The sequence below is a fragment of the Diceros bicornis genome, chromosome 19 (genome assembly GCF_020826845.1).
Source record: "Diceros bicornis minor isolate mBicDic1 chromosome 19, mDicBic1.mat.cur, whole genome shotgun sequence".
NCBI classification, from domain to species: domain Eukaryota; kingdom Metazoa; phylum Chordata; class Mammalia; order Perissodactyla; family Rhinocerotidae; genus Diceros; species Diceros bicornis.
The window spans coordinates 50,988,706-50,999,965 of NC_080758.1; the positions used below are offsets into that span (position 1 = coordinate 50,988,706).

At 47.3% G+C, this 11,260-nt stretch overlaps 1 protein-coding gene and 1 long non-coding RNA gene across 3 annotated transcripts in view; one reads left to right on the plus strand and one right to left on the minus strand.

Annotated features, from left to right (window-relative positions):
- The window catches only part of APMAP (adipocyte plasma membrane associated protein), a 31,398-nt gene extending 31,042 nt beyond the window's left edge, over positions 1–356 (minus strand). Inside the window, exon 1 of one of the 2 annotated variants that reach the window (XM_058563350.1) lies at positions 233–356. In XM_058563350.1, the coding sequence (XP_058419333.1) occupies positions 233–324 (92 nt within the window). In that variant the 5' untranslated portion in view covers positions 325–356. The remainder of the gene's footprint in view (positions 1–232) is intronic. The other variant, XM_058563349.1, reaches the window with a different exon arrangement.
- Positions 357–486: 130 nt separating this feature from the next.
- LOC131418741 (uncharacterized) lies at positions 487–11,186 on the plus strand. Its single transcript, XR_009222989.1, has 3 exons — positions 487–682; positions 2,956–3,018; positions 6,736–11,186. It is a non-coding gene; the product is annotated as an uncharacterized LOC131418741 (long non-coding RNA).
- The last annotated feature ends 74 nt before the right edge of the window (positions 11,187–11,260 follow it).

Sequence of the window (11,260 nt, forward strand, 5' to 3'; positions counted from 1 at the left end):
GGGCCGGGGAAGAAGGCTGCGATAACGCCCGGAGGACCTGGCTGCTGGAGGGCCTGGCAGGTGCCCCCGCTGGCCGGAGCGTTTCCTCTTCCGTAAGAGGTGCTGTGCCGCGGGGATGAAATGGAGGGAGCCTGCAGCGCTGGGCACCGCCCGTACCCGCTGCCGTTATCGCCGCCGTCAGGCCTGGGAGGGCGCCCGCCGCTCGGGACCCCGGTTTGCGGGCTCGGCCTACCTGCCGTCCTTGGCCTCCAGGGCCCGGCCATCGTCCGTGACGACCTGCGGCCGCAGGGGCCGGCGCTGCCGCAGCCCGTCCGCCTCGCTCATGGCGCGAACACCACCTCCGCCCAGCCGGCCACCACCCGGACTGAGCAGCGCGGGCTCAGAACTGGCCACGCGCGCAGCCGGCCCCGCCTCCGCCGGCCGCGCAGGGAAGTGACGTAAAGTGGCACCGCCTTTTCCGGCCGCGGGCAGGCGGCCTCTGGGTGTCGCTTCGCGGCTTTTCGCCCCGAACTTCGTGGTGACTTCGAGCGGGCCGTGACCTGGGGTCTCCCGGCCGGGCGCGGGACTCGGAACCAGCCCGAGCGAGCGCCAAGGCCTCTGGGGCCCGGAGCGCGCGTGCTGAACCGGGCTTGCCCGGCCCGTCCCTTGCGCGTCCCGCCGTCCGGTCAGTCTGTTTCTGACGGTGAGAGGACGGTGATCGTCGTGCGCGTCGGCGCTGCTGGGCCGCGGTGTTGGGTTAGTGTCCTAGAGAGGATGGCGCTGCCTACTGGGTGACAGAGACCCCTGTTCCCACGGCAGCGTAAAAAATAAGGAGTTCGTATTCTTGGAGGCAGGGGAGTGCAGTAACCCCCGCCTGAAAACTATATGACTTTTCCAAACCGATCCGGTTAAGGGGGAAACTTAGGCTAGAAGATGTCCCTTTGGTTAGGCCTGGGTGTTGAGTATTAAATATTTTTGTTATAACAGGCGTTTGATAAAGTTAATAAAAGGGTAACCCTTAGAAGTAAAGGCCGGTGTATAAGTAGAAACTAACATTAATTACAATAACTAAAGTCCAAGAAAGCATGAAGCAATCATCAGTTCGTTCATTAACAGTATTTTAGTGAGCCGGGTATATTTCTAGGTGCTGGAGATGATGGTGAGCAAACCACGGACAATCTCCCTCACTTAGGAAATTAAACTGAGGGAGTCGACTTTAATCAGATCATTATAAAAATAAATGTAAAGTTTTAAATGTAATAATTGCATTAAAGAGGAATAACATGGTCTTGTGAGAGCATTTGACAGGTGAAGGAGCTGAAAGATTAGTAGAATTTGGGGAAGAACCAGGGAGGAGGATTTCCAGGCAGAGGAAACTAAGTCCAGTTACTCTGCATCATCTCTAAAAAGGCATGTTCAAAATGAAGTATGTTGAGAATTGATGTCCTTGTTGCACCTGAAGGCATTCCTGTTGCCAACGTGCCGTTATCCTTCTCGGTGCTAGATGGCGCTAGAGTCACACATGACTCCCATAAAAGATGAAGAACCAGCGTCAGGGAGGTGAAGAGGTCCTAGGGATCCCAGGTTATAATACAGGCCTTGGCAACATTTTACCTCATTCCGTGTCTAACGCAACCAGTCTGTATCAGGGATGGTTTTAACAGTACTGCCTGATCTGGCACCTTCCTGCCTGTTTAGATTATCCTTCTTGAACTGTATCCCGTGTTTCACGCACTCGTGATTGCTTGCTGTCTCTAACCCTATGCCTTCCTCCTTTTGTCCATATTGTTTCTTCTTCCTCTGTTATGCTTCCCTTCACCTACACTTGGCCAAAACCGTTTTTATCACTCGGGACCCACTTCAGGTATCACTGCTGAAAATACTTTCCCTAATTGCTCAAGCAGAGCATCTTTGTTTCTAAGGCACAGTGAACATGCCCCCAGTTATAAGACTTAGCACGTTGCATTGGGGTTGTTGATATTCCATGCCCAGTGTTGAAGCCTACCAACCAAAAATAGCCAGGAACATATGTGAAAAAGAAAATAATAATAATAAAGTTAGGTATTTTGAACTTGCTGCAGTAAAGGAATGCTCCAGAGGACCTGCAAGTTGCCTCAGGATGGGGGAGTTATGGAAGCCTCCTTGTGGGGTTTGAGTCTGGAGTTAGTTATAGATAGTCTTGGCTGGGATGGGTCAGAATTTGTAAACTAGGAGAGTCGCTGGAGGAGTCAGTGGTCTTATCTCTGGAACACATGAGTCCATCTAGAGGTATTAGGAGATCAGCTTGTGGTCTTATCTTGGAGCACATGTTCTGAATGAGCTAAATTAGGTAAATGATCTGAACTTAGATCATTTGTGTTGCATGGCATCGTTTAGTACCGTTTTTCTGTTTGCAAGTCATGGTGAGGTCTGCTTTGCTAGTTGTGGTTTGTTTCAGTTCTCAGTCCCCCCACCCCACCCTCCAGCCTAGCTGCCACCCAGCTATTGGCAGGCGGATGGGACCGCTATGATTGGTTAGACCAGGTTTCCCAACTTCAGCACTATTGACATTTTGGGCCAGATAATTCTTTGTTGGGGGAGGTGAGGAGAAGCTGTCCTGTGCACTGTAAGATGTTTAGCAGCATCCCTGGCCTCCACCCACTGGATGCCAGTGGTATCCCACCTAGTCATGATAATCAATAATGTCTCCAGACATTGCCAAGTATCCCCAGGGGGACAAAATAGCCCCTGGTTGAGAACCACTGGGTTAGACCAACCAGAACCCACCCCCCAACCTTGAGACTGGTGATGAGGTGGGCTTGCATTGAAACTCTGGCCCGCATGGAGGGCATTTATCTGTCCCAACAAAATCAGTTCTGCCAGCATGGAAGAAGAGCCAGTGATGGTGGGAAGGCCCCACAGCTAAAACTAGAAATACTCTCTACTTCCAGTCTAGTACTTTTTCCCAATCCTGTGTTGTTTCCATTTCTTGCACAGGTATCTCCTGAAAGCCTTCCAGGTACTCAGCTAAGTGCTGTGACAAAACAAAGGTGAGATGAGGTAAGCCAACCTGCAGGTACATCACAGTCTAGGAGGGGAGTTACGAAGCGTTATGACCAATATAAAACAGTGCCTGAGAAGAAGCGCAGAGTGCCTTGGGGGCTGCGAGGGAAGAGTCCCATTAGGGGGGAGTGACCAGAGAAGGCTTCTTGGAGAAAGCACCCTGCGAACCAGGTCTTAGGTAAGTAGTATTATAAGGGGCAGGTTGAGGAGATGGGGAAACACAAGGAACAGGCTAAGAGGAAAACGTGGGGTGCCCAGGAATTGGCTAACAAGGGTTGATGATCAGGGTAAACTTCAAGGTTGTAAGTAATCAAGGAAGAAGAATTGTCTGAAAGGGGCAGAGAGGAGCAGAACTAGGCTGAACCTTCCTCCCTCACCCGAATCCAGGAAAGCAGGAGAAATAATAAGTCAGGCTTGGGCAGGAAGGAGTGGCTTGCTCTGAACAGGGTTTCAAGCTAAGTTGTGATGGGCAGCTCTGGTTTCAGCTCAGGTGGGACAGTGGAAAGTTAAAGAATGTAAGACTAGCTTGTTCACAGTAGAAAAAGCATCTCAGAGGTCATTCAGTTGCCAAAAACAGACATCCACAAAAGCCAGCTTAAGATGAGGGAGAGATTTATTGGAAAGATATGGGGTTATCTTATGGAACTCCAGCGCAGAAAGTAAAGCCAGGCCTCACACGGACTGAGCGAGGACCTAGAAAAACAGGAGCAAAGTTCCTCTCTACCTCCCTGGTGCCTCGCCGTGTGTTGTCTCTGCATTCCTTCCATGATTCTGTGGAAGTTCCTGGTACTTGGCTGGCCCCCTTCTCTTTTGTTGCCCTCCACCGTAGAGCCAGAAAAGATACATGGTCACTTTTCCAGCTCTTGAAGCTAAGGTGGTCACGGGCAATGTTCTGACAGTAAGATGAAAGCAGAAATCTAGGAATTCTTTCTCTTTCTTTTTTTGGTGAGGAAGATTGGCCCTGAACTAACATCTCTGCCAGTCTTCCTCAATTTTTGTATGTGGGACGCCGTCACAGCATCACTTGATGAGCAGTGTGCAGGTCTGCGCCCAGCATCCAAAGCCACAAACCCTGGGCTGCCGAAGTGGAGCACGCAAACTTAACCACTATGCCACCAGGCCAGCCCTGGGATTTCTTTTGACCTCTAGGAAAGTTTTTGCTTTTCCTATAAAAGGGAGAGATGGTACTGGCCTTGCCCTTTCTTCTCCTACCTTGAACCCCAGAGTTATGCTTAGAGCGGCAGCAGTGTCTTATGACTGGGTGACGCTTGAGGTCTAAAAGACAACACACAGAACAGAAAACCTTAGGTTCTTGATGGGACCATTGAGCTGCTCACCCACTGCCAGCAACCACTTACCCTGGGCTTCTCGTTATATGAGGAAAACAGTCCCTTGTGCATCTGAGCCACTGTCAGCTGAGCAGTTTGTGCTTGCGCCTGAATGTGTTCCGTCTGATATGCCAGCATTCTCTGCTTGGACATGCCCATGGCAGAAAATGAACGCAGCAAGCCCAGCTCTCCATGACTTTCCATTTCAAGTTTCCCACACCAACTAACTACAGTCTCTGATTCCTGGACTGAGAATCTGGTTTTCCCAACTTTGGTGAAGTGCCCAAGCCTGACTTATTATTTGTGTTAGGAGGCAAGATCCCAGGGCCCCCTGAGCATTCGACAGGAATCAAGACAGCAGACGAGGCAATATCAGCGTGAGCCGGGCAGGACCAGCATATTGAATGATGTCTGCCCCAGTGAAAAGCAGGTCGGCATAGAAGTAAGGATTATAAATAGGTTGACTAGAGAAAACTGCCTTAATTGCCCTAATGAGAATTCTTAAGGTCAACCCAGACTCAGTAGGAAAAGGTGCTCAGTAGGAAAGACATTCGGCAGTCAGCATCTGCCATGTGCGTGGACGTTCATAATTGTTACTCTGTTGAAAAGTGAACTTATGTTATTCTCTTGGGACTCTTAACACTGACATTTCATGGTTGTCATGAGTCACCCCTTAACCTCTTGTTTCATTACACCCAGAAACCATTTCTTTAAAGCAACTAATCATTTCTCTTTGGACGATTCCTGCTCTGCCTTTTTTTTTTTTTAAAGATTTTATTTATTTATTTTTCCCTCAAAGCCCCAGTAGATAGTTGTATGTCACAGCTGCACATCCTTCCAGTTGCTGCACGTGGGACGTGGCCTCAGCATGGCCGGAGAAGCGGTGCGCCGGTGCGCACCCGGGATCCGAACCCGGGCTGCCAGCAGCGGAGCGCGCGCACCCAACCGCCAAGCCACGGGGCCGGCCCCTGCTCTGCCTTTTTGAACAAATGCATGCATGCTTGTCAGCGTTAAGTGTTTCCTTGACTCTCAGGAATAAAGAGATGCATGGTTGGGTGAGATGATGTCTTTCTTTGGGAAATGAATTAGCCCAAGGTGTGTCTGTTTGTCCAGAAGGCTGCTTGGCAGAAGTTTGGACCTGCAGGAGCAGGGAGACTAGACAGCTTCTCTTGTTGCAAGAGAAGTTGGCAGGCTGACTGTTCCAATGGGCTTTCTAAACTCCTTAGTACTTACTGGTTGGTTAGTCATGTTCTAGGACAGCCAACATCCAGCTGTCTTCCCTTTTCTACTTCCGGGTTTATTTAGAGCAGGATTCTTGCCCTCTGTTTAGTTACCTCCTTGGCCACAGTTGGCATCCTTTGGTGTGGGTTCCAGGGGCACTCACCAACTCCATCTCTCCTACTTGGAATAAAGACTGGTGCAGGCAGGGCTTCAGTTTGACATTTGGCCATAGCCACTGTGATGGAACCCTCAGGTGGTGCATTTTGGAGGGTCACAGCTTGCCTCTAGCATGAGGTGTCCCCAGTCTCCCCATATCCTTAATAGAGGGAGAAGAGGAATCTGGGCAGTTGAGCAAAAGAGTGACCCTTCTTCCCACCCCAAATGTAGAAATAGAGGCCTAGCTTCTTTTTTTTCCCTCCTCTTTTCCCTCCAGAGAGCAGAGTAAGTGAAAACAAAATGATTCCCCTGCTGTGATACTTGTGAACCAAGGCAGCAGGCAGGAGGGTTTTTGTGTCACACAGGTAGCCCACAGGGGTTTGGTCAAAACCGTTGCATTCTTTACAAGCCTGTGCTGTCTTTCACAGTGGTTCCCCTCTGCCACCTCATGCCACTATAGAATTCCAGAGTGCCTTTCTCCACTGTGGAATCCAAAGCTCCATTCTTTACCACACGGCTAGGCAAGCAAGACATCTGTTAATTCATTCAACAGTTATGGAGCACTTGCCGTGTGTCAGGCCCTGATCTAGGTACTGGGAACAGGAGGTGAATCCTTCCCTCAGGGAGCTTACCTTCAAGTGAGGAGGGCCGACAGTGGGCTAAGAAGGCAAGGAGTTTGGAAGCTGCTGTTTTGCATTGGGTGTGAAAGATTGAAGCAATTGACACTGAGTTGTGAGTAACGCTTCCTGAGACCCTATGAAGGCCTAGTCCATTAGCTGCATGTGAGTGGAAAGATCATTTCAGCAGGGGTCTTAGTGTTGGTTTTAGTTGCATTGTTGATGGTTGTGTGTACTGCAGACACAAGCTATGAATATCTTCCCTTTTATTTCACTGAGTGCCACAGAATCCTTAAAGGGAAGCGAGTCTAGAATACAAGGCATTTATGAATTCACAGAAGGAAGGTTTCCTGAACTCATGAACTGATTTTAAGTATTTACCTTTTCTCCAGGGTATTTTCTCGTTCTGCTCTTTGTCCAGCATTTACACACCAGAGACATCACTAAGCAGATGGGCACTTCTTCCTTCCCTTCCCACTCCACAGTGCTGCTTTCCCAGTTTGCTTCCTCTTAAGTCTCCTATGCCGGGAGGACTGTTCTAGTGGTTAGACGCCATAATCGGAGTGTTGTGACCTTCACAGTGTCGGCAACTCGACTCAAGGCATTATATGAAGGTAAAAATAAATGTGTGTGCTAGGCAGCAGTGGCAAATGCCTCAACTGGTCATCATGAATTGTGTTACCCAGAGTGCCGAACTTTAAGACAGTGGTTCTCAACTTGGCTGCATGTTAGAATCATCTGGGAACCTTAAAAATATGCTGATCCCTGCATCGCACCCCAGAAATCTTGATGTAATGGGTCTGGGGTCTGGCTTCACCATTGGGAGTTTTAAAACTCCCCAGATACTTGTAAAAGCCAAAGTTGAGGATCACTGCTTAGAGGGGATCTCGGAAACTGAGAAATACATCTGGCATTCCAGTTTGGGGGAGGGGCAGGGGTCTGAGTCCAGTGTCCCTAAGATTGGAGACCGAGAGAATCACCCCACCACCAGCCTGAAGGACTGCCTACCTGCAGGAAACATCAGCTCTGGGCTGAGAGAGGCTGGAGGGACTTGATGAAACTCCCTCCTCTGGGCTGGGACCCTGAAGAGCTGTGATCTGGCATTGGGAACGTAGATTATGAGGAGAAATGGCTGGGGGTGGCTTCTGACCTGCTGGAGGTTACCTGAGTTTTTGTTTTACATCAAGTTGTTAAGCTGTACATTTATGTTTTGTACACATTTTTATTTATGTTTGTTTTATTTCACCAAAAAAAGTCTAAAAAAAAGCTATTGCTTGGCTTGAAAGTTCTCTTTATCCAGGTCACTTTCTTAAATTGAAATAGAAGGAAATACATTTACTGTTGGGCTTCATCAGTGATCCCCAAAAGCTGGTCATCAGGGTGTGGCCAACTGTGTAAAACAGCTGGGAATTGTTAGAGGTTCAGATTTCCAGCCTCCTGAGCGTCAAGCTCAGCAGTTCTGAGGTGGGGCCCAGGACCTGTGTTTTCATTGAGCAACCAGGTGAGCCTGGTACTGGTCCTTGGAAACTTTGCCTGGTGCCCACCACGTGCTCCATGGACAGCAGCATCTCATGAACAGAGGCCAGGTGGGGCACTTGGACTTTGAGACCCCTCTGGACCCGAAGAATCCACAATTCTGGGGATAGCAGTCGGCATGCAACTGGTTTAGAGCCAGCTTTGAGAAAAAGTAGAATTTATTTTTATTGGTGTCTTAATTACTTGAACTCAAGAAAGCAGAAATCTCCATCCAGCCCAACAGTTTGGAAATAAAATGTTAACACAATAAGTTGCTTCCAAAACATAATTTTTTAGAAGAGAATTTCATAATAAAATGTCTCTCTTGTCCCTTGAATATGGAAATAATACAAAATATCTTCATATGACCAAATCATAAAGGCTATTTCTGAACCAAAGTTCTATATAGAGACAAATCTTGAAGGTTTTATTAAGTCTTAACTACAACCCTTTAGAGAAAATGTTCCCAAAACAAGGAATGGCTAGAAAAGTCCCAATTTGAAAATTATTCTATTACATTTTGTCACTGGCTAATATCTACCTCTATAGCTAATGACTGATTTATAATACACCCTATCAGTAATTCCCAGCTCTTTAAGCTTCAGGATCAAGATAATCTTATACCAGGTTTTATTTATTTATATTATAATGTTCCTCCTATTTGTGTTACATTTCTCACCTCTACAGCATAAGAACCTATGTACAGTCTGTATTCGTGGATTATGTCCACAAAAAACCCCACATCTGTAGGTTAGCAGTTGTGTTAGTCTCTTCAGGCTGCTATAACAAAATACCACAGACTGGGGGCTTATAAACAACAGAAGTTTATTTCTTACAGCTCTGGAGGCTGGGAAGGCCAAGATCAAGAAGCTGGCAGATTTGGTGTCTGAGGAGGGCCCGCTTCTTGGTTCTTAGATGGCCATCTTGTTGCTATGTCCCCACATGGCAGAAGGAGCAAGAGAGCTCTCTGAGGCCTCTTTTATAAGGGCACTAATCCCATTCATAAGGGCTCCACCCTCATGACCTAATCAACTCCCAAAGGCCCCACATCCTCATACAATCACCTTATGGGTTAGGATTTCAACACATGAGTTTGGGGGAGACACAAACATCCAGTCCTTGGCAGTGGTCAAGCATACCTTTTGTTCCATGCTGCAAAGATGTGCATGGATGTCCATTTCAGTCTTGTTTCTAATATAGACAAATTGAAATCATCTTAAATATCCATTAATAATGATGAGATAAATTGAGTGGCTTGCCATATGCAGTCATAACAAAAAAGATGGGTCCCCGTGTACTGATGGGGAGATATTCATGTTATATTGGGAGGGAAAAAACAAGTACAAAGTAATACGCACAGGTCCTCAATAACTTGTGAGATGCTTGGGTGGAATTCCGAATCTTTCACATTTTAGGAACACTATGCAAGACTTTCTCTCCATGTGATGGCAGATGAGATAACTGAGCCTCACACTGTCAAGAGGGACAGTGATGAACAAAATATTTAACACATTCGCTTAAAGACACTGGAGAGCCTAAACGTGGTGAGGAATTACTGGACCAGGATCCAGGAAGGACTGAGCCCAGGTTGGGAGCCACTTTTTCCCTGAGTGCATTTTCAGGTTCCAAAGGAGAAAGTTGAGAGGCTGAGCCATGTTTCTGACAGCCAGTTCTGAGTTAGTTGGTTTGGAGACACATTTGATAAGATTCCTCGTGAGTCCTGCAGATGGAGCAGCAGTTGCCCACAGAGCTGGCCAACTCAGTGACATGCTTGTGTTGGGTTTTCTTTCTTCCCGTTTCACACCCACCCCCACCCCCGTTCCTCACACTTGTTCCTGGAATCACATTTCTAAGTAAGTTACCTGCATGCAAGCCTTTATATCTGGCTCTGCTTTCAGGGCAATCGAGACTAAGGCAGGAAGAGAGAAAATAGAATGTGAGAAGTCCCAACATATGAGAAGTTTGGGGTCCTCAAAAAAGAAGAGAGAACAGGCAAAAGCTTGAGAGAATGATTGAGATATTTCCAAAACTGGTTAAGATGGACATGAAGCCACAGATCCTATAAGCCCTGCAGGGTCCAAGCAGAATAAATAAAAACAAGTCAACAAAAAAATAATACTGTAAAAACCAAAAATAACTGGTATTCACAGGCCCAGAAATGATATATTTACTTTAATTCTCTTATGCAGCAGAATTCCCAAATGATGAAAGAAAAACTTATATAACTCAGATTAGAGGTCACGAAAACTCAAATTGGCATCACCATCTCTCTTCCCCGCCAAAAATCACTGTCTCGAGGCATGCTTCCTCTTGGCCTGGATTTAGGCTGCTGCTTACCCCTAGCCAAGATACCAATTCACAGAGCTACTCAGAGGTCAACAGCAAGGTGCCTTAAATAAATAATAAAAATAAAGCAAAATACAGTGCTGTTGATATTCCTCAAAAGTCTCTCAGGAAGGGGCCACGCCTTTGGTTTGAGCATGGGAGTCAAGGGTGCAGGCTCTGAAGTCAGACAGGCTCCATCCAAACTCCCACTCTGCCACTTTTCCCACCTCTTCTGCAAAGTGGAGCATCTGCCTTGGAAGGCGACGTGAGGATGAAATGGGGTGCTGGGATCAAGAACCTGCTCAGAGCCTCCCTGTACACAGCGCTCAGCAGTGTAAGTTCTTGTCGTCATTCCAATGTTGGGTATCATGACGGCGGTTGACGCAGCAGGTGCACGTCAGCTCTGCGAGAACTAAAGGCTGTTAATTCCACAGCCAAATCTCCACTCTTCAGTCAGGCCAAGGGAATGGGGTGAGAGTTCATACTACCTTTTCTTCACCATAACTCAGTGCCGCGGGTGACCCAAGAATGAGCGTGTGCCTGAAGCATCTCATCTTAACTTTTAGTTAAATGTTGTGCAGTCAAATCATGAACGTTAGCCATGATTTCTTTTTTCTATTTAATAGGATATATTTCCCTTTGGGGATTAATCATGTGGAAAAGCTGAATTTTCGCTTTGAGTACAACTTTATCAACTTTATGTGGGAATTAATTTTTAAAAGGTACTGCATACTGCTTCTTTCTAAATCTGAATATAATTTGCCTTCAGGACTTATCGTTATTAGGAATGTAATATATCACGCTGGCCTGGAGATGTACTTAATGTTCAGATGAGCCTTCTCTGAATCCCGGTCTTATCCCTTTTCCATGTGTTTCCATACCATCAGATGTCTCATCTCTGCTTTCACTATAGCTGTCTGCTCTTCTCTCTGCTTCTCAGTGCCACTGACTTGGGTCTTTGTCAGGACATTTCAATTATGGCTGAAAACCCAAAGCAGGAAGTGAAGGCCGTGGTAGGGTGGGCCAGGGCTCTGTGTGTCTCCTTGGGGCTCCATTTCTCACGTGCTGCTCTCCTCT